The sequence below is a fragment of the Tubulanus polymorphus genome, chromosome 9, assembly GCF_964204645.1.
Source record: "Tubulanus polymorphus chromosome 9, tnTubPoly1.2, whole genome shotgun sequence".
NCBI lineage: Eukaryota > Metazoa > Nemertea > Palaeonemertea > Tubulaniformes > Tubulanidae > Tubulanus > Tubulanus polymorphus.
This window is the reverse complement of record NC_134033.1, coordinates 11,144,116-11,168,272: the sequence shown is the minus strand read 5'-3', so window position 1 is coordinate 11,168,272 and position 24,157 is coordinate 11,144,116. Positions and strand designations below refer to the sequence as shown.

Genomic DNA, 24,157 nt, shown 5'->3' with positions numbered 1-24,157 from the left:
TATGATCACTGAATGAACTGTAATTGCACATGAATTCTGCTTGTTACAAGATATATTTTCAATCTCCCAAATGAGTGAATTTCACCTTTCAATCAATTGCATCTAGAAATCTCATTCTGCTTACCGTACAGGAATGTCGCACAAATCTCTCCGGGAAAATCAAAACACGCTCTTTAACTATTTGAATTACTTACGCTGCAAAACCTGGGCGTGTATGCTCTGCAGTAGACATTATATCGACTGTCTAAATTTAAGAGGCATTATTATTATTTTATCGAGAATATCTATCTATGGAAAAAAACTGCATTTTTTTAGAAATAGCATATTCGACCGCATTCAATAAGTGCATTTGCAAGCTATAGCTCGGACGGACGAGTCAAAAACTTACTTACTGACTTCATATGCTTATTTCTAATGATGTAATCTAACGACAATGGATAGAAAAGTAACATTGGCCCTGGTCAAATTGCCTCCATGTGATCGCGACAATTATGGTCCCATCTAGTCTGGAAAAAGTATATCGAATTGGCATCTCAATGAAGACTTGTAAGGCAGAGTAGAGAACCTGGTATTCTACCGAGGAACCCACCGAACGGTACCAACGAGCTACATATTGTTATTCCTACATTTGGAGCCAAAACGAAGGGTCGTTGACTTGATTTGGTTTGACATCGTGATTGTTGACTGCGTGTGCGCGCATATGGCGTCAAAACTCAGGGCAACCTATTTTTCCATCCTCAAAAGATTAAACATAATATCCAAGTATATAGACATATTCACCTTATGCATGGAAATGATGATTTAGATATCGCTTGATGAGAATGATGATTAATTAATTATATCAATTATCGGATTTATATGTTAGTTATGTAATCAGTTAATTACCATTGTAAACCGCAATATCGTGTTGCTAGTATTAATAGTGTATCGACGATTTGTTTCTGTTTGAATCCTCGTCCCTAGATGTAACTCATAAAAAGAAAATAATACGACGGTCGTCGAAAAAATACTTATAACCCATCGTCCATAGTAACCGTCGCCGTGCATGTTAAAACAATGAGCATGACCGTAGCAACCGAATAATACAACGACTCTTCCTATTGGCTCTTTGCAGGAGTGTGTGTGTGCATGCGACGATATAATGGACGGGAATGGGCGAATTGTTAACACTGTCAGCCAGTTACTACTGTATCCACGACTAACCTATCGGGATTATCTAGTCTCATATATGTGTGTGCTTATATTTGTCGCTACAACGATCTATCTGGCATATAACGCGTCTCCTGACTGAGACTGAGAGAGAGTGAGAGAGAGAGAGAGATTAACGTATCTTATCCCCGCTACTGCTGTACAAAAAAAACCAATGCAGCGTCATCCATTTATATTATACAAACAATCGAACTAAATGTATGTGAAAATCCCTCTAAGGTAAAAATCTTCCGGTTAATAATCCCTTGGCAAAAATTCTCCTGGTGAAAATCCGATTTTGCTTCATGTAAACAGTTGGATGGTTGCAAAGTATATCCTCCTTGGCGGAGGTATCAATTATAAGTTCGTTCAAATTCAAATTGTACCACCAATTACTTGAATAACTATCTACATTGATGAAAAAACTGGATTTTAGTAAATTTTTACGACAAATTTGTTCCTCTGAAAAAAAAGTGTTTTTTAAATTGATGGGCCCTCAAAATCTTCAAGTTAACAAAAGTCAACTGACACCGGTTTAACGGGTTCCGGAAGGTGCAGAATAAATGTTCAAGTCTATTATAGGGAAGAATGATTTGTTGGAGATATGATTATAAATGGATTATAAGTGGATGACCCGCGTGATGCTTACCATATTGTCAATGGCTTGTTTGTGTTATGTGTTGCTTGTCACCATCAATGTAACTTTTTTAAACATGACCGCCCCGGTAACATTATAATGTATGAATGCTTCGAATTGTTTAATGAAGGGAGGATTAGTGAGATTGATGTAAAATAATGCATGCCTTAAAAATGAATGTGATAAACAGTAGACTCCTCTACCTGGTAAAGATGGAACCTGTAAAGTTTCTACCTTAGAACTTCAAGTTCAATTCTACAGATTTTTATGGTGTCGATTTTGCCGAGCGAGAGATTTCGGAAATATGTAAAATCTGCCACAACTGATTGAATTGAATAAATAGAGGTTGTAGGCAGAGTAGAGTACAATGCCAACATTTTCCTGTGAACATTCAAACACATCAAATCTAACGGAAATCTATTCTTACAATGCCAAATTCATGATAACAGCACAATTTCTCCCTACGTTAGAGTTACAGCGAACTTTCTGGACCAAGTCGGTAGTAGGAGTCTACTATAGAAAATGTGTGCAAATACTGAACCGTTAGTTAAAGAGTATTATAAATCGACAATTTGCATATTGAGCCTGTGGAATGTTGTAAAAAATCTCATCAGAAAGTCTCATTATAACTGCATTCTTCATTTACTGCTTCCATCTTTTCCCCCTTGGGGCAAACTGTATCTGAAAAAAGAACTGATTTAGACCTACTCCAATTTACCTGTCTCTCTAAATACCTTGGAGTCGGATTACTCCAAAACTGTCTCTTTCTGCTTCTTTATATTACAACTATCAACAGGGTCATGATTTTTAAAAAATTTTCATAATTTTATACCAGTATATGATATATAATGAAGCCTATATATTTTGCTATTTATTCAATGATAAATTGTCTGTAAACATTGGTATTTTACTATGGGGGGTTCATAAAATGAATGCACAATCTAATTCATTATCCCAGGCGTATTTTATTAACCTAGTTACGATTTGGACACTTTTCATAATACATCAAGTGTGGGTTGGGGGGGTTATATGGGGTATAAAAGATAATTTGACAGAAGATATTACAGGGATTAGGAACCACATGGATATATGTAAATCACATGAATGATGCAGTGGTTCGATTATGAGAAGGGTGTGGGTATCGGTTATTCTAGAGATTAAAGCCGTGATCGCAATACTAAACAATGCTTACTAAGTGAAATAAGTCACCTCCGCAGCCAGTTAGCATACATTCGCAATAATTACACTTGGCACAGACACGGTCTGACATTTTTTATCAGCCCTTTACCGGGGTCAAACAGGTGCGGGTCAAATTGGCATCATGTGAACGGATGGCCCAAGGTTGTTTATCCTGCATTGCCCAAAAACACTCGTGTGATCACGGCTTTAAAAGGCATTTTGATTTTAGAGGTTATACTTGGATGATTTGAATATGTGCAAATAGTTTCATTAACAGACGTACCCGGTATTTATGGGACCTGATGTTTTGGAATCTTTTTTAAAAGGCTTTCAACGAGATTTTCATTTCCATGACGATGTATTGATGTCTAAAATTTACCTGGATGGTATTTCAATTTCATTCATTGATTTGAATTTGCATTTCGCCGAAAATGGGTTTGATATGTTTTTTTTTTCAAACTCTTCTTTTCATAAATTGTTTTGAAAATTGAAATATTTTTGTAAATAATTTTACGTAATTGTCTCATTATTATAAAAAAAGGCGTTTTCATCTTTGTTGTGTTCAATGGTATAATTTTGTATAATGGATTTTAAACGTACAACGGACTTGTAGTGAGTTTTTTGAGAAAAGAGCAAAATATCGCAATATTTTGATGTTGATGGATGCAAATATGTGATGCAAAGATGAGAAATAGAGTAGGTAGATATTTAACAGTCTTATTCGGATTGGATTGGATAAATTTGATCAAGTGGGGACCAAATATTTAGTCAGGGACCATCCACTTAGAGCATACGCAAAAATCTGCCAATTCTTTTCTAAAAAGAGTAAGAATTAAAGAGTCATTCAAAAAAATGACTACTGTCTGTCACACATGCTCTTCGTGCGACGTTTTGGTCTGTAATTTCGTTAATAATCGGTTGATCTGTAAATATAATGCATCAATTTGTTCAGTAAGGAATTTGCATTCAGAAATAAATCATGAACTGGCATAAATTTGTTTGTGTTTTCATCTATCAGCAATAGTTTACCTAGCATACGCTAGCGTAATGCTGAAAAACGGCTTTTATGGCCCGTCACGTGGCGCCACCTACTGTATTTTGATATGCTAATGAGCAGGTGATGACGTCACTGTAACGTTTCCGAGCGTCCGCGGAGCTGATTTTTCAGCATTACGCGAGCGTATGCCGAGTAAACTATCGCTCATAAATGAAAACAAAAACTTTAGTGAAAATTGTTGTTTATTTCTGAATGCAAATTCCTCACTGAACAAATTGATGCGTAATAAAGGTAGATAAATCGATTATTAACGAAATTACAGACCAAAACGTCGCACGGAGAGTAGGTGTGACAGACAGTAGAAGATGATCGGTATCTAAAAAAGATGATTTCTGTCTGTCTGTCCGTTTGTCTGTCTTGTTAGTTGCGAATATTTCTCTGTTTTAGTATAATAACCGGTATATGCAATTCAAGTTAGATATTTGTACGTATTAAAGGCTTACCTGTGATTGAGATACTTGCTGAAAAAAAGTCCACAATATTCCCCGGCGTCGTCTCTATAGAATAATAGATATGCTGATTAGATTAATTGCGCACAATGCTTCCCACGATGAAGGAAATCTTCCACTATATTTATGAGAGATTTTGTATGAAATGAAAGCGTTTTTGCGTAGAAAGTGAAAATCCTGTTGCTTTAATTGACATGGTTCCCGCTGTACCAGGATATCGGAAAAACCTTCAGAATTTTGAAATGATATTTTTGGGTTTGGAAATATTTGCGAAATTTGAGAAATTTTCCTCTAATCGTGAAGTATTTGAGAAATTTATTTTCTACATGGGACCAAGGGCAAATTTCATTGGTATCTACTCGTTTAAAACGCCCCATCCAGAAAGCATCCGTCACAACCAATACTTTGGGAAAACTTGGTAATTTCGAATTCACCTTGCTGTGGGAGCCATGAATTTTTAGCTGTTGTTTAGTAAGTGTATGTAAAGTTGTTGTGAATTATAACTGGAAAAAACTAGAATTGATTTTTGTATTGATACGGACTTTGTTTTAATGACAATCGCTTTTTTTTTTTTTTTTCAAAAAAAAAAATTTCCCTTCAATAAAAGTGCAAAAGATTTACACATTGAAATTCCAGCCAACAGATGGCATTTCTGATCTATTTATATCTTCCTCACTTGCCATTGCCCGATTTAATTCAGTTACTTCCAACAGGTACTGTAGACCCTCCTGAAACCAGAAAATCCTAGTTTCAAAATTTCCAATTTTATGGTAGTATTCATGGGGCCATTGTTCTTTGTTTTGTGTACAGACTGACATCGATGAATTTCTTGTGACACTGACAAGGGATGTAATATCATTCTTTCCCTGGCAAGTGGGTAACTGAAAAAGATTTTCTGTGTTCAATGTAGTCGAACCATAGACCAATAAATAAATGATACATTTATTCAAGTAATTCAATTGTTAAGGTAAATTTTTTCAGAAGAGCGGATACATGTATATATCTGGTTTATATCGGTGGATTTCTTATACATCCAATTGCCTCTAAATGTCACATGCTGCGGAATAAATGTCCAGAATTTTCCTACTCCAATTAATATGATGAAGACGTTGTCACTCTGACAGCCTTGGAGAATCATCAGTCTTGCTCCAACTCCCTCAGAGATCTGAGCCAAATCAAGTCTACTGAACTTTACTACTGCAAGGCCACCAGGTGCATGCATCATCATTTACCACTGGTTTTGATCGGATCTGTACATTGACACGTTTAATCGGGATAATTTAATACGATATTGATCTAATCTGGAATCTGGATATTATTCGTGGTCCACTTATGCATAAATGTAGTTTGATCCAGATTTCTCATGAACTGGATTTATAAAATTGGTCCCCAATGACTCTGATGAAGCGGGTTTAACTCTTCACCCAGTCCTGTAGTGTGGCTGTCTCCACAGTGATCTCCATTGCTCTATACTCCTAGTGTACCCACCACTCAGTGGTACATCAGACACTAAGGTTCTTGGCGAAGTTTTACTCTATCTAGCTCGATGCAGGTTGAATGAAATTCACTCATTTTTTGTAGATTTTCAATCGTTTCATTCATTTCCTTGTTTCTCCCAGTTTTTCCTCGTTTAATATATGCATGTTTTACGATATATTTTCAGGGTCAAATATGTTCAGCGACCGACGTGCTGGAGGAGAAAGGAGTTTTCCGCGTCGGGATCACCGTGCACGCACTGTTCAACCACGCCAACCCATCACTCAGTACCGTGTGATACTCATCGGATAACACTTACAGCGAAACATAGCGGCGTTATGACAACGATTGTGATAACGATATGCTACCGACATGGTAGCTAGGTAGCCATTTCTCGACGAACGTAGTTAAGATCTGCGACCAATAGTTGGTAGTGATGCGAAACGTTATGACCATTATCAGCGCGATAGCAACGTAATACTAGCGCAGTATGAATATGCTAGCAACATGGTAGTGATACGATACCGGAGTGGTATGCTTTGCTACCTACGCAGTAGCAATTCAATACCATATTCATATGCGTCGCTATCATTATGGTAGCAATATGATATAAATGAGGTACGCTCTGCTACCAACATGGTACCCCTGCTGTTAACGCCATATCGGGTGTGCTACTGACTGCCACGTAGTGATACTTGACGATACAATTTCGTTCTGTGATAATAACGTTTAATATAACAATGTTTTAGTGCAATCAGTGCTGCCCTCTCTCTCTCTATTTGCTGGTGTGAGATTCATAAAAGCCAAAATGCTGCCAATTTGTGTTTTGAAATATTTTGACGGAATTGTATAGCGATTGTGATGTGTAAGATATGTAGACATTTGTTTTCGAGAAAATGATCAGGATTTGACTCATGAAATTCAACTAAATGTTTAATACTCGGGTATAGTAAGAATCGGTAGAATTCTATGTAATTCATTCAGTCGAATGATACGTTGTTAATGTCGAACGATAAGATTGTTGTAAATATATGCTGGTATCAATCTACTGCCTGGAATTATGCCCTATGGATGTGTGAAGCCTAAACGATCACTTTCAAAAGTGTACTGATGAAATGTCTAATGTCTAATGTCTGGTGTTTGTAGTTCATCTTCAATTTGAAAATGTCTCTGGTATAGTCTTGAACACATTAAGTGTTGATGATCGCTTTCTGAGGTGATAAAGTGTTGCTTTTGTAGTTCATTTTTGATGAAGAGTGTCCATGGGATTAATCTCTGAACACATTGTGAAACCTGAATGATAGAAAATAGGAAGAATGATGATAAAGTCGACGGTGTGTACAGGTAGCAAGCAGATTGACTGGGCATCATAAGCCGTTAATTCTAGGGTCATTCATTTAAAAACTCAAAGCTACTTTTAATTAGATTTCCAATGATGCATATTCTGTTTTAAATGGAAATTTTCCAAGTTTTAGACATTGTCTTTCGATCAATGAAACTCCTGTTTAACCGATCTAAATAGAAAACTTCTATTACGGAAGTGTCGATCAGCAGCGTGATGTTGTGGTAACTCCCGTGAAAAATACTGCTTAAAAACGATGCAGATATAAAAATTGTGAACCTTTTTCATAGTTTGGATAGTTTATTTGAACACTGTACATGTGCCCCTGGATTGATGATACCTACGTTACTAACACCGGGCCCTTGCTGTTAACTATCCATTAAAGCCAACAAACTGCCACCAGTTTTAAAAAATCTTCTCAACATCTCTCCATTTACCTCTCTCATCTCTGGTTGTCATCGTCGAGTACAAACTTCCTGATCTCGTTATCTCCTGTAACCTGTAAATATACTGAATGTTTGCTACTGCTGCCATGTTTGCCCTGTTGTCAAAACATCGGACTATTTCTACTCATCGATGAACGAAAGTAGCTTTTCTTCTCAAGTTGAATTGAAAACTTTTTAAATAAAATCAGTTTCAGACGGTGTGCTGGGGGAAGGGTTTAATGTGAACAAGGAGAGGAAGGGGTTAAATTTTAGCAATTTCAAGTGGACGCAATTTGGACAACTCTTCTGATCAAACCAAATTTCCTCTCATGTGCTTGTTAGGCATTAGTTCGTTTTTACTGTAGTTGAAATAATGAGCTAAATGAAAACCACGCCATCTGAACCTGGCCTTGCTGAAGGGATGCAAACATTTGGAAGATTTTTCCTTTGTAAATAATACACAATGTTAGAAATGCTGTTGAAGGTTAACTATTTATCTCAAGGGTCTTGATCAGTACAGTTTAATACAGTAAACCATTTGTAATTCAGACGGGGAGATTTTCCAAAAATGTAATAGCCGAAATGTCGGAATATCTACTGCACTAGCTTACTATTCGAATCTGTCTAGATAATAACTCTCTGGTCTTTCCTACTGCCAGTCATCAGAACACGGGGAAAGTTCTGTTTTTATCGGGATATTGTACATTGACACGTTTAATCGGGATAATTTAATACGATATTGATCTAATCTGGAATCTGGATATTATTCGTGGTCCACTTATGCATAAATGTAGTTTGATCCAGATTTCTCATGAACTGGATTTATAAAATTGGTCCCCAATGACTCTGATGAAGCGGGTTTAACTCTTCACCCAGTCCTGTAGTGTGGCTGTCTCCACAGTGATCTCCATTGCTCTATACTCCTAGTGTACCCACCACTCAGTGGTACATCAGACACTAAGGTTCTTGGCGAAGTTTTACTCTATCTAGCTCGATGCAGGTTGAATGAAATTCACTCATTTTTTGTAGATTTTCAATCGTTTCATTCATTTCCTTGTTTCTCCCAGTTTTTCCTCGTTTAATATATGCATGTTTTACGATATATTTTCAGGGTCAAATATGTTCAGCGACCGACGTGCTGGAGGAGAAAGGAGTTTTCCGCGTCGGGATCACCGTGCACGCACTGTTCAACCACGCCAACCCATCACTCAGTACCGTGTGATACTCATCGGATAACACTTACAGCGAAACATAGCGGCGTTATGACAACGATTGTGATAACGATATGCTACCGACATGGTAGCTAGGTAGCCATTTCTCGACGAACGTAGTTAAGATCTGCGACCAATAGTTGGTAGTGATGCGAAACGTTATGACCATTATCAGCGCGATAGCAACGTAATACTAGCGCAGTATGAATATGCTAGCAACATGGTAGTGATACGATACCGGAGTGGTATGCTTTGCTACCTACGCAGTAGCAATTCAATACCATATTCATATGCGTCGCTATCATTATGGTAGCAATATGATATAAATGAGGTACGCTCTGCTACCAACATGGTACCCCTGCTGTTAACGCCATATCGGGTGTGCTACTGACTGCCACGTAGTGATACTTGACGATACAATTTCGTTCTGTGATAATAACGTTTAATATAACAATGTTTTAGTGCAATCAGTGCTGCCCTCTCTCTCTCTATTTGCTGGTGTGAGATTCATAAAAGCCAAAATGCTGCCAATTTGTGTTTTGAAATATTTTGACGGAATTGTATAGCGATTGTGATGTGTAAGATATGTAGACATTTGTTTTCGAGAAAATGATCAGGATTTGACTCATGAAATTCAACTAAATGTTTAATACTCGGGTATAGTAAGAATCGGTAGAATTCTATGTAATTCATTCAGTCGAATGATACGTTGTTAATGTCGAACGATAAGATTGTTGTAAATATATGCTGGTATCAATCTACTGCCTGGAATTATGCCCTATGGATGTGTGAAGCCTAAACGATCACTTTCAAAAGTGTACTGATGAAATGTCTAATGTCTAATGTCTGGTGTTTGTAGTTCATCTTCAATTTGAAAATGTCTCTGGTATAGTCTTGAACACATTAAGTGTTGATGATCGCTTTCTGAGGTGATAAAGTGTTGCTTTTGTAGTTCATTTTTGATGAAGAGTGTCCATGGGATTAATCTCTGAACACATTGTGAAACCTGAATGATAGAAAATAGGAAGAATGATGATAAAGTCGACGGTGTGTACAGGTAGCAAGCAGATTGACTGGGCATCATAAGCCGTTAATTCTAGGGTCATTCATTTAAAAACTCAAAGCTACTTTTAATTAGATTTCCAATGATGCATATTCTGTTTTAAATGGAAATTTTCCAAGTTTTAGACATTGTCTTTCGATCAATGAAACTCCTGTTTAACCGATCTAAATAGAAAACTTCTATTACGGAAGTGTCGATCAGCAGCGTGATGTTGTGGTAACTCCCGTGAAAAATACTGCTTAAAAACGATGCAGATATAAAAATTGTGAACCTTTTTCATAGTTTGGATAGTTTATTTGAACACTGTACATGTGCCCCTGGATTGATGATACCTACGTTACTAACACCGGGCCCTTGCTGTTAACTATCCATTAAAGCCAACAAACTGCCACCAGTTTTAAAAAATCTTCTCAACATCTCTCCATTTACCTCTCTCATCTCTGGTTGTCATCGTCGAGTACAAACTTCCTGATCTCGTTATCTCCTGTAACCTGTAAATATACTGAATGTTTGCTACTGCTGCCATGTTTGCCCTGTTGTCAAAACATCGGACTATTTCTACTCATCGATGAACGAAAGTAGCTTTTCTTCTCAAGTTGAATTGAAAACTTTTTAAATAAAATCAGTTTCAGACGGTGTGCTGGGGGAAGGGTTTAATGTGAACAAGGAGAGGAAGGGGTTAAATTTTAGCAATTTCAAGTGGACGCAATTTGGACAACTCTTCTGATCAAACCAAATTTCCTCTCATGTGCTTGTTAGGCATTAGTTCGTTTTTACTGTAGTTGAAATAATGAGCTAAATGAAAACCACGCCATCTGAACCTGGCCTTGCTGAAGGGATGCAAACATTTGGAAGATTTTTCCTTTGTAAATAATACACAATGTTAGAAATGCTGTTGAAGGTTAACTATTTATCTCAAGGGTCTTGATCAGTACAGTTTAATACAGTAAACCATTTGTAATTCAGACGGGGAGATTTTCCAAAAATGTAATAGCCGAAATGTCGGAATATCTACTGCACTAGCTTACTATTCGAATCTGTCTAGATAATAACTCTCTGGTCTTTCCTACTGCCAGTCATCAGAACACGGGGAAAGTTCTGTTTTTATCGGGAAAACGCGAGGAATTTAGAAGTGTATGGATTGTAGTCACGTTGTATTGGCGTCGAATTAACGAGCGGTTTACTGTGTGTAACGAATGGATTTGTGTTTTTTCTTGTATCGTGAAAATCTGTTTTTCAATATCTACTTAATTCTTTCAATAGCTGAACATTTTTCGCACATAGAAATTAATGACGATTGTTAAAATGCTGATTTATCTTGTTGAAATCATGATGTCGATTCTCGGTGATTGTGAATTATTTTTTGTGATTGTGATTTGATTTTGTGAACATTGTAGATCATCTAGTTTCAGTTATTCACTAAGACTCATAGAGGTTTGGTTAACTGAAGCCTTTATCATGGTTGGAGAGTGCTGTGTGCCATTATTATTTTTGTAATGAATGCATATTTTGGGTTGTGATGGATCTAAACACTTGTCCATTTCCCCGGGACAAGTATAATCTCATTAGGTCGAGTAGGTTATCATTATCACTTGTCCACCGGGCTAGTGAAATTCTATGGTATATCTCAAAGGTTTTTTCCCCAATCGATAAAACATGATTGCGCCGCCAGTTGGACTGCCTGCAAGTTGATTGTTGAGGGAGTGTGAGAAATTTCAGATCCCCCGGGAGCGGACCCTGAATTTATTTTAAGAGCGGAATTTTTCATTTAATGTGTATAATTATTCCCAAAATAAACTCGATCCTGTCCTTGTTAAATTAGATTTTTTCCCTCTATAATGGTACGTTAATTTTTTTTTCGAATAGACGGCGTCTCAATGAGAAATTTCAAGATGACATTTCTTTATTATTTATTTAATAAACTGAGTGTAATTTTGTATTATTTGTACAGTCTGTATATATTGTAAGTTAATCTCAATCAACCCGGCTGGAAACCCATCTTTCCAAATTGTAATTAATTGAAATAAAACTTAAACGCTTCTAAATCAGAAAACAAAATGTCAGAGTTTTATTATTGTATTTAAAACAGTCCGCGTGGACAGTTCTGGCTTCGTCGAGATATGAAAATCAGCAGAAACAATATTAAAAGATTCTATTATTATGAAATTATTAGTTATGCTGTGGATGAAATTAGATTTTTAGCATTGTTTGACGTCATACCGATGCTAGTTAAACAGATTGAGAGTCCGTAGTCGAATAGGAAAATGTTATACGAAAGCCTAGTTGTTATAACAAACACCCACGTCCAGAGTTATTTTTACTCGGGTATTTTCAATCTTGCTCAGTCAATGGTGAAAATAAGTCAAAACATTGGACCTAATTCCACTTCTCTCCTTTCTCCAAAAATACAATGCGCATTGAACAGGACAAAAGTATATAATATACAAATTATAGTCTGATGAAAAAAGTACATGGCGAAATGTTATGTATGGTATGAAATTATCTGCACTTTTTAGTGGATACAAGGATTCTTTAAGTTTGAAAATTGAAAATTTGGCTCATTTTTATTCATGTAACTCCATAATAGACTTGGCATTTGCTGGGAATCTAGTGATCTATATTATATGGCCTTATTAAAGTTCCATGATATTGTTCAGCTGGCTAATGGCGCGTATTCAACTCGGCAGTAGAACCTTCTATAAGCTCTCAATGTAAATCCATTCAACAATAGAGAGACACTATTGCGGCTATTCAGAGTTGTTGAAATCATTCATACGCTCTATTGAAAACGTCACCAGCTGACTACGGTGCACACAAGCATAGGCCATTCACCTCTGCACACTCACACTGTGAACATGCTACCATGGATTCTCCTGGCGATCTTCGCTGCGCTCCCGCTCCTGTTCCTGCTTCCTGAGGAACGACGTCTTTATGTTTTATGCGTTACTGTTCATCTCCGTGCTGTCCTGTACTGTTCCGTGTTTATTAATCCGTTCTATTTTTCAGGGTCTAATCCGTTTTATTTTTCAGGGCCGATTTCTCTGTCGAATTTCAACGTTTGCTGGAACAAAGCTAATGTCCGAAAGCGTTGGCTCTCCTTCAACGGTCACGTGTCGAGGATGTCAGACAAAGAGTCGGTCAGGAAATGGCTGCCCTCTACACGCCCTCATACGGAACATGAAAACCAGGATGACAAGGCCTCACTCTCCCCACGTATCAACAGAGTGTGCTTGGTGACGTCAATGACGGGCAAGTCAGTCGGATTGCACGGGTTAAAAGTGGAGTGGTAAAGCAGGACTGTCTACTAGTATCCATTGATTCCTTTTCAGGAATTGCTTCGGGCAAAGATTTAGTCTTGTCTTCCTTTGCGTTCTAGCATTCATTGATTCCTTTTAAGGGATTGCTTCGGGCAGGGATTAATTTCCCTGTCTTCCTTTGCGTGCTAGGATTCATTGATTCACTGCGGGATTGCTTGCGTGGTAGCATTCATTGATTCCTTTTAAGGGATTGCTTCGGGCAGGGATTAATTTCCCTGTCTTCCTTTGAGTGTTAGTATTCATTGATTCCCTGTGGGTTGCTTCGGGCATGGATTAAGTCTTGTCTTCCTTTGAGTGCTAGTGCAGGCAATCCAGTTGCGCTGCCCTATTTTTGGCTTGGGCAATTTGATAGGTTTGTCAGTTACTGACGTCACCCGGCACACCCTGTCGGTAAATGGTGAAAGTAAGGCATCGTCATCCTGGTTTTCGCGTTCTGTGTGAGGGCGTGTAGAGGGCAGTATATTCCTGGCTGGCTCTTTGTCTGGTGTTCTCGGCATGTGACCGGCGACGGAGAGCTGAAAAGCTTTCGGACATTAGTTTTGTTCCGTACCAGGTTTTCATCACTCTTCTCTTTTTTTTTCATTTCAGGACTCCCAAGATGAAGAAGAAGATGCTGAAGGTGGCTACAGAAGATGGCGAAAAAAGAACACTGAACTCGGCAATATTGAAAGTTAAGTTGATACACATGTAAATTACGATGCGTGATACGCAAAGGATTGTGTAACTACAGAATATCGTTCTTTTACTCATTTCAGCTTAATCCGAAAAGGCCCATTTAAAATCTGCCCACCAGAAATGTCCACAAAAGACTCCATGTTGAATCAACCAAACACCAAAAGTTCTGCTGCAACCAAACCTGGCAGTCTTGACCTCATCCTGCATGGCAACAGGAATGCATACATACATAAAGCTAAGTTGATTTTTCATATCTGGGGTAGAATGCATAGGCACTGGTGAGGATAGAGACGCTGGTCAAGCTCACCATCTCCGCACTACTTTATTGAAGCTCTATGGCCGGTATATTGTTAAAAGTAAATTGAAATATAGCTAGACAATGATTGCTTGAATATTTACAATATTAGATGAAATGATTGAGTGAGGTCCCTTGAATATTCTTTGGTCTGATGATTAAAATGTAGATTGGTCAGTTATTCGTTAAAAATTTTTTTAAGTATGTACAATTAAGGTAAATTCAATATCTTATGTTGAATCTTAAATTTTCCGAATGTACCGTAGATATTTCAGGCCTCATATGACTATTGGTTATCTGACAATCAAGATATAGATAGGACAATTTACTAATTAACCAATCGCCTAGATATTAGCAATCATTCAATATCTTGTAATGTTTGATGAGAAATTCTTCTGGTGTAGATATGTTAGGGCCCCACATACATTTAGGCTGGCTTTACTTGTCAAGATTTATATCAAATAAACTTTATCGTCGGTAAATAGATTTTTTTACAAATAATATATTGATACATATGTCATTTATAAACATTCAGGCACTTTACAGTATATATTATATGCTGCTTTACCCATTGCATTAATGAATTCTTGGGGGAAAGATGTATAAAATAGTGTCTAGGGCTCTATCGAGATCTGGTGTAATATATATGGGGAAAACTATGGACTGGGGGTCTTTTAGAAACTGTGATTAGGTCTTAGCACTTTGATAAATCTAGAATAAAAAAAGCTTCAATTGATTCAAATCATTCCCCACAGCCATACTCTGTGCCTTGTTTTGGGCTATGATTGTTGTTTAACTGACAATCATCATTTATATAGCTAGGACAAATTGCTCATTAACCAATGGCTTAGATATCCACAATTAAGATGAATTTAATATTTCATGTAAGATCATAAACTATTTATATGCTATGTATGAAATAATTTATATGTGATACAGGTCCATTATAATTATCATTAAACTGACAATTTAGATAGAGCTGATATATGTATATTTGAGCATATCTGTACAATAAGTGTATCAGTCTCATCAACTGATCAGTATTTACATCTCCAACTGCCGTACTTATGGCGACTGGTCATGCTCTTCAATATTGCCAAAATTTACCAAAACCTTACTGATTCAAATGATATCTAAAAGCCATACTGTGTGTCAAGTGACGCATAATAGATATTGTTTATTAACTGACAATTAGAATATAGCTAAGATGAATTACTCATTAATGTATTACTTAGATATCTACAATTGAGGTTAATTCAATTGTTATGTGAAATTATTTTTTATTCAAGTCCATTGACATTTAAAATGTAGCTGATACATGTGTATCTGAGCAAATTAGTTATTTATCTGTATCTTAAGTGAACCTATTGTGTCGTCATACAGCTGTATTAGTTTTGATACATATTGCCAAATTCATTTAACGCAGATTTACTTCCGATTGAAAGGAGATAAAACAAATCTGTACATGCACAAATACATCATTGAATTTGGAAGGGAGAATATTTCAATTTCACTGTGTATGTCAGATTGAGAGCCTTAATCTGACAGGATATCCTAAAATTAGGTCTTATTCCTCTTGCTAATAGCTCTCTTTTACTAACCCCTCTCCTTCAAACTATATTCCAGCATCATTTCTTGCACCGCACCAGGGAGGTCCGGTCATAACAAGGTCTTTCGATCCTTATACACAGTGTACTGTAAAAGATATAAAAGAAATAAAGATTACATAGCAATTTGGCTAGGGAATTTCTAATTTACCACTAAAAATGTGCTTTTATCTGAAGTTTTGATGAATTCAAATAGTGATGAATTCACCACATCTGAAATTCTACTCGTGTAGATTTTCAGGCTCCATATGAATATAAATATTGTTGACTGACAATTAAGATGTAGCTAGTATGATGACTAATTAACGGATCGCTTAGATATCTAGAAAATTAGTTAAAATTAATTCAATATAATGAATATAAGTGAAAATTATTTAAAAAATAGCGCAGTGGATGGGACAACTGTATCGTGCAATGTTGTCTGCATCTAACTGGTCCAAATGTTTGAGGGATCTGTTGAATCAGTTAGGTTTTGGGGAATTCTGGGTTTGTTAAGCTAGGTATCAAAAGCTCTGATGCAAAATTAGCTTGATTATTTATTTGATTATAGCTAGGACATTAATTGATTTATCAGGTATCTTCAATAAAGATTAACTCAGTATCTTTATATAAGGTAAAAATGCTCAAATCCAAACCATATGGGTTGATAAGACAACTGTATAATTAACTATTGGTTTAGGCCTATACCCTATACGGGGTGTGTTTTAACTCTGTCTCTTGTGCGTGGGATTTATTGAATCATTAAGGCTTTGCAGAATTCTGGATTTGTCAAGGTGTGGGGTGATTCAAGGTTTCTTAAATCTGTAGAACCATGTTACTTATAGGATCAGTGTGCTCGATGCTGCCAGCGCACTCACTCTTGTTAGTGATATTATCATAATTACTAGATCATTGTATATATTTTACGTGCAATATTTAGAATTACTGAAATGGATGAGAATACCATTCACTGGGCACAGATGTTACCATCTGTGGGTAGAAAACATATCTCTTAAAGTTTATTAATTGACGATGAAGTTAATTTGATAATATGAACATGGTTAAGCTGACAATCGAAATGTATATAGGGGGCAATATTACTAGCAGGTTTGCACTATATGATGGGCCTGGGTTTTAATGAAAGCCTACTGGCCACTGGGTGTTTAGCACCCAAGAAGGAAAAACATCAAGAATTTCTGAAGATAGAAGAAGAGAAACTACAGTACAAAAACAATTTGAACAGATTGATTATGCATTATTAAATTTGCTGTAACTCTGGTATTCCTCAATATAACTCAATATTGAGGAATACCAGAGTCGAATTGTTGTTAAGCTATAATAATCAATATCAGATATCTAGAATGAACATAGGATTTTCTGCTTACAAGATTTTGCTCTTTTTTTCAGCTATACTATTAATCAGATAGTCATAAAATGTACAAAGTGATCTTCAACCTTGTAATATAGATATTCCAAATCTCGATGTATTAAAATAGGCAGTCAACTTAATTGACCCCAATCAGTCGCTTGCCGGTTCAGACTGGTTGGAAGATTAATTGAATGAACCGGAACCGGATTTTCCAATTATTAAATGTGCTTGGTTTTAAAGAAAACAAAATTTATGTAAAATCGACCCCCCCGATCACACAACTATATCTGTACTTCGATTTCCGATTTTGAATTTAAAACTAGACAAAATTATTCAACCTTGTAAACTTTCGGACTATTTACATGAAAAAAAAGAGCAAAGAATTGTAAAAACTAGACAAAATTATTCAACCTTGTAAACTTTCGGACTATTTACACGGAAAAAACGACAAAAAATATGTAAAATTAGACAACCAACTTAGGAGACCCTCGCCGATAATGAACCTGGCAATCATAAAAGGTAACTTAATATAGATGGAATTATTGCGATAAATTCTAATTGAAAAAATTTGTGATTACAGGATAACTTCTTTTAATCATTGCAGCTAGATTTCAACTATATGAAAAACCCAGCTTGAGATCAACTACTCGTCCAAAATTGACCAACTGGAACAGCGAACAGATGAGGCCAACAGAATCGAACTCATTTACCAACCAACTAATAAGATAATTGCCGATAACGAACCAAGCAATCATAAAAGGTAACTTGATATACATGAAATTATTACGATTAATTCTTATTGAAATATTTTGTCATTACAGAATATCTTTTTTTAATCATTGCAGCTAGATTTCAACTATATGAAAAACCCAGTTTGAGAACAACTACTCGCCAAAAATCGACCAACTTGAACGGCGCACAGCCAACTAGGATCGAGCTCATTAACCAATCAACTAATAAGATAATCGCCAATAATGAAACCGGCAATCATAAAAGGTAACTTGATATACATGGAATTATTACGATTAATTCTTATTGAAATATTTTGTCATTAAAGGATATCTCCTTTTGATCATTGCAGCTAAATTTCAACTATGAGAAAAAACCCAGCTTGAGAACAACTACTCGCCCAAAATCGACCAACTTGAACAGCGCACAGATGGGGCCAACAGAATCGAACTCATTAACGCACAAACTTTAGATGATCCACACCGATAACGAACCAAGCAATCAAAAAAGGTAACTTGATATACATGAAATTATTACGATTAATTCTTATTGAAATATTTTGTCATTAATGGATATCTTCTTTTGATCATTGCAGCTAAATTTCAACTATGAGAAAAAACCCAGCTTGAGAACAACTACTCGCCCAAAATCGACCAACTTGAACAGCGCACAGATGGGGCCAACAGAATCGAACTCATTAACGCACAAACTTTAGATGATCCACACCGATAACGAACCAAGCAATCAAAAAAGGTAACTTTATATACATGAAATTATTATGATTAATTCTTATTGAAAAATTTTGTCATTAATGGATATCTTCATTTGATCATTGCAGCTAGATTTCAACTATGCAAAAAACCCAGTTTGAGATCAACTACTCGTCAAAAATCGACCAACTTGAACGGCGCACAGCCAACTAGGATCGAACTCATTAACCAATCAACTAATAAGATAATCACCATAATGAAACCGGCAATCATAAAAGGTAACTTGATATACATGGAATTATTACGATTAATTCTTATTGAAATATTTTGTCATTAATGGATATCTTCTTTTGATCATTGCAGCTAAATTTCAACTATGAGAAAAAACCCAGCTTGAGAACAACTACTCGCCCAAAATCGACCAACTTGAACAGCGCACAGATGGGGCCAACAGAATCGAACTCATTAACGCACAAACTTTAGATGATCCACACCGATAACGAACCAAGCAATCAAAAAAGGTAACTTGATATACATGAAATTATTACGATTAATTCTTATTGAAAAATTTTGTCATTAATGGATATCTTCATTTGATCATTGCAGCTAGATTTCAACTATGCAAAAAACCCAGTTTGAGATCAACTACTCGTCAAAAATCGACCAACTTGAACAGCGCACAGATGGGGCCAACAGAATCAAACTCATTAATGCACAAACTTAGATGATCCACACCGATAACGAACCAAGCAATCAAAAAAGGTAACTTTATATACATGAAATTATTATGATTAATTCTTATTGAAAAATTTTGTCATTAAAGGATATCTTCTTTTGATCATTGCAGCTAAATTTCAACTATGCGAAATCAACTTGAGATCAACTACTCGTCCAAAATCGACCAACTTGAGTGGCGCGCAGCCAACTAGGATCGAGCTCATTAACCAATCAACTAATAAGATAATCGCTGATAATGAAACCAGCAATCATAAAAGGTAACTTGATATACATGGAATTATTACGATTATTTCTTATTGAAATATTTTGTCATTAAAGGATATGTTCTTTTGATCATTGCAGCTAAATTTCAACTATGAGAAAAAACCCAGCTTGAGAACAACTACTCGCCCAAAATCGACCAACTTGAACAGCGCACAGATGGGGCCAACAGAATCGAACTCATTAACGCACAAACTTTAGATGATCCACACCGATAACGAACCAAGCAATCAAAAAAGGTAACTTGATATACATGAAATTATTACGATTAATTCTTATTGAAATATTTTGTCATTAATGGATATCTTCATTTGATCATTGCAGCTAGATTTCAACTATGCAAAAAACCCAGTTTGAGATCAACTACTCGTCAAAAATCGACCAACTTGAACAGCGCACAGATGGGGCCAACAGAATCAAACTCATTAATGCACAAACTTAGATGATCCACACCGATAACGAACCAAGCAATCAAAAAAGGTAACTTTATATACATGAAATTATTATGATTAATTCTTATTGAAAAATTTTGTCATTAAAGGATATCTTCTTTTGATCATTGCAGCTAAATTTCAACTATGCGAAATCAACTTGAGATCAACTACTCGTCCAAAATCGACCAACTTGAGTGGCGCGCAGCCAACTAGGATCGAGCTCATTAACCAATCAACTAATAAGATAATCGCTGATAATGAAACCAGCAATCATAGAAGGTAACTTGATATACATGGAATTATTACGATTATTTCTTATTGAAATATTTTGTCATTAAAGGATATGTTCTTTTGATCATTGCAGCTAAATTTCAACTATGAGAAAAAACCCAGCTTGAGAACGATTACTCGCCCAAAATCGACCAACTTGAACAGCACACAGGTGGGGGCCAACCGAATCGAACTCATTAACGCACAAACTTAAGATGATCCCCACCGATAACGAACGAAGCAATCATAAAAGGTAACTTGATATACATGAAATTATCATGATTAATTCTTATTGAAATATTTTGTCATTACAGGATATCATCTTTTGATCATTGCAGCTAAATTTCAACTATGCGAAAAAACCCAGTTTGAGAACAACTACTCGTCAAAAATTGACCAACTTGAACGGCGCACAGCCAACTAGGATCGCGCTCATTAACCAATCAACTAATAAGATAATCGCCAATAATGAAACCAGCAATCATAAAAGGTAACTTGATATACATGGAATTATTACGATTAATTCTTATTGAAATATTTTGTCATTAACCCTTTCAGTGCTGGCTAATTAATACCCTATAGTGCTGAAGATGATTTGAAAATTCTGAAAAATTCCACCCTAGTGTGTTGAATAACGGGAATAGCACTATAGTGCATCTAGTTAGTTACTAACTTTTAATCTTTGCAGCTAAATTTCAACTATGAGAAAAAACCCAGCTTGAGATCAACTACTCGTCCAAAACCGACCAACTGGAACAGTGCACAGATGAGGCCAATTAGAATCCAACTCATTAACCAACCAACTTTAGATGATCCACGCCGATTACGAACCAAGCAATCATAAAAGGTAACTTGATATACGTGAAATTATTACGATTAATTCTTATTGAAATATTTTGTCATTACAGGATATCTTCTTTTAATCATTGCAGCTAAATTTCAACTATGAGAAAAAACCCAGCTTGAAATAAACTACCCATCCAAAATCAACCACCTGGAACAGCGCACAGATGAGGCCAATTAGAATCGAACTCATTAACCAACCAACTTAGATGATCCACACCGATTACGAACCAAGCAATTTTAAAAGGTAACTTGATATACATGAAATTATTACGATTAATTCTTATTGAAATATTTTGTCATTACAGGATATCTTCTTTTAATCATTGCAGCTAAATTTCAACTATGAGAAAAGGCTCAGCTTGAGATCAACTACTCATCAGAAAATCTACTAGTAGATGAATACTGATTGACCCATTTGCTGATGAAAACTGCAGAAGCCCAGGTGATAAGTTGAGGAGCCAGCGATGGATTAACCACTCAACGATAGATTCTTCTACAATTGGTGGTTGATTTCTATAAAAAGTTTTATCAGGAGCAGCAGAGACAATAGTGAATCTTATAAACACTGATTTGAGTGACAATGCTAATGGATTATCTCATAAACACTGATTCAGGATAAACACTGTTTTAAAAGCAGCAAAGACAATAGTGTATATCATTAGGAGCGGCATAAATAATAGTGCATGTTTTAAACACTGAGATCCAGGTGCGGCAAAGACAATAACGCACTGCTGTAGTAAAGTATTGATTTTTTTACTTATCACCCTTTTCAAACCAGTCTGATTATAGTGTTTTCGAGGATATTATTTTATGATATTTTATGCAATGTGAGAGTCTAATAAAAGCTAAGCTCCATTAATTCACGATATTGGTCTTCGATCCTTGGTTGATAGATAAGTTAGGTTAGTCACTAGGGGTAAATGGTCGCGTTGAGTGCCTAGTTTGGACTCGTAGGTCTGTTGAGTTTACTCCTTAACTGAGATTTAGCTTCAACGTGATATTGTGAGTTTAATCTTCAGACTTTACCATAGTTAAACATAGTCAACTATGGCTATTTGTTCGTGTAGATAACACATAATTAGGAAAGATAGAACATAATGTTAGGCCACTGTTGATGTACAAATATTAAGTATTTGCTGAATTGTAAATGTACTAATTTGATGGCATTCATATTTTTCGAAGGCCCATGTAACTGATTCACAATTGGATCGTAGATGTCGATTTTCACATCGACCTTTAAGCCTCCATCAATCTGTTTGATGATCATAGCTACGTATTTGAAAACAAAAGCTTTATCTGAAAGGCGACCATTATTTACATTTGAGAGGTTATGCTAGGAATAACGAGGCATAAAGTTATAGCTAGGACAAATTTTAAACGTTTTAACATTGTTTATAGCTGTTTGAACTTCTTTTATTGTAATGGGTAAATCCATATCGCGAGATGGCTCTCGTGAATAATCACTTAGCTTCAAATCGGGTGTATAATGATTATTAAGGAGTCGCAGTGAATCGGTAGCACTTTTTTAAAATGGGCCCAGAAACTTTACAGTGAAAAAATGCCTGCAGTGTAAATAGAGTGGTATAAATAATATATAATACAAACTACAAGTACATAAATTAATGAAAGAATAAATTTAAAAAAACAATAAATAATAAGTAGTAAATAATACAAAATACAAGTACATACATAAATAGATAATATTAAGAAATAGATGAAAATAATAAACAACAATAGAAACAAACAAATTAATATTCTATTTACATGAAAAGGCATTTTTTCAAATATTTATCAACAAGGTTCTTCATTTATCGAACAACCTTCCCTAAGTATAGCGAAAACCCGAGATCTTTTCTGTTGTTGTTTTAAGCATTCTATCGGACTCAGTTATTGTAATGAACAAAACAAATAACCATAAACCTTAACTAAATCGAACACACTTAAAAAAAATAACTGATATGATAGAATGCTTTGAAACTTTGATGAAAGATCGACCGTCCTTTCAACTAGCTGCGCTCAATCACTGCTGTGACTGTTTATTGTTATACTGGGGTAGACTTACTATCTAAAATCTGGTACATACATTTTACTTATTAGAAAGAATTTAAAACAGCTATAAACTTAAGTTATTGATGTTATCGATTAGTTACTGATTGTATGATTATGTTGATGTTTTCGAAGCTGCCAGAAAAAAACATCGGAATACTTAGTATTTAATGTCAAGGTGTTTGGACATCTTTAAGACAAGGTAAAATTCTAGTTTTCTAGTGAAAGTAATGGTTAGTTGATACTTAGATTTCCAGAGCGAATCTGTATGTTCCATCTCTAGTTTTAATGCTCTTTGTTGGAGACTGTTATTGTAACGCAGTTCGCATGTTTGGAAATTAGGAACTTGCATGATGATTAAGATATTATTGTTGTGTGAATGAAACAATGTACATTTTCATCATTCATGTTGAAACTTTTTAGTTGTTAATTTTCATAGCAACAATTCCACTGTGGTGCTTTTCAGTGGTTCATAAAATACTGATTTAATTAAGGCCTTGTCAAAAATAGCAGGAGCAGGCTAACTTGAGGATACAGTGCTAATTGGTCAATTGTCCTAGCTTTGTTTTGATTATCTGTTTAACCGCGTCTGTGTGGGGCCTGTAATATCTGGACAAGAAGAATTTCTGATCTTTATATAGAGTTGTATTTATATCTGCTATCAAGTTGAATAATACAATTACGAAGTTACCGTAGCTTCTTCAGTCAAACCATGTTTATATGAATTTACTCGATTTATCTTAAATCATCACGAAGAAAAACCTTTATAATAGTTTGCAGGGTTTGATCTAAGGAATAGATGCCACTTGACCTTGGGGCAAGCATATGTAATATCCCTTGCCCCCTCAAAAATC

General features: G+C 35.8%; 1 protein-coding gene and 3 long non-coding RNA genes across 10 annotated transcripts in view; all 4 read left to right on the top strand.

Annotated features, from left to right (window-relative positions):
• Positions 1-12,059, top strand: part of LOC141911413 (uncharacterized) — a 38,946-nt gene extending 26,887 nt beyond the window's left edge. For 4 of the 7 annotated variants that reach the window (XM_074802423.1, XM_074802425.1, XM_074802422.1 and 1 more), the window contains one exon: positions 1,115-4,264. In XM_074802423.1, the coding sequence (XP_074658524.1) occupies positions 1,115-1,291 (177 nt within the window). In that variant the 3' untranslated portion in view covers positions 1,292-4,264. Of the gene's footprint in view, positions 1-1,114; positions 4,265-6,173; positions 8,835-8,864 lie in introns of those variants that run through there. The other 3 variants (XR_012620042.1, XR_012620041.1, XM_074802424.1) reach the window with 3 other exon arrangements.
• Positions 12,060-18,152: 6,093 nt separating this feature from the next.
• On the top strand, positions 18,153-19,432 carry LOC141911351 (uncharacterized). The gene is made up of 6 exons (XR_012620021.1): positions 18,153-18,265; positions 18,351-18,508; positions 18,594-18,751; positions 18,837-18,986; positions 19,072-19,229; positions 19,315-19,432. It is a non-coding gene; the product is annotated as an uncharacterized LOC141911351 (long non-coding RNA).
• A 162-nt stretch (positions 19,433-19,594) lies between these two features.
• On the top strand, positions 19,595-20,170 carry LOC141911305 (uncharacterized). The gene is made up of 3 exons (XR_012620007.1): positions 19,595-19,703; positions 19,789-19,946; positions 20,032-20,170. It is a non-coding gene; the product is annotated as an uncharacterized LOC141911305 (long non-coding RNA).
• Positions 20,171-20,541: 371 nt separating this feature from the next.
• LOC141911306 (uncharacterized) lies at positions 20,542-21,477 on the top strand. The gene is made up of 4 exons (XR_012620008.1): positions 20,542-20,664; positions 20,750-20,901; positions 21,100-21,258; positions 21,344-21,477. It is a non-coding gene; the product is annotated as an uncharacterized LOC141911306 (long non-coding RNA).
• Positions 21,478-24,157: the final 2,680 nt, after the last annotated feature.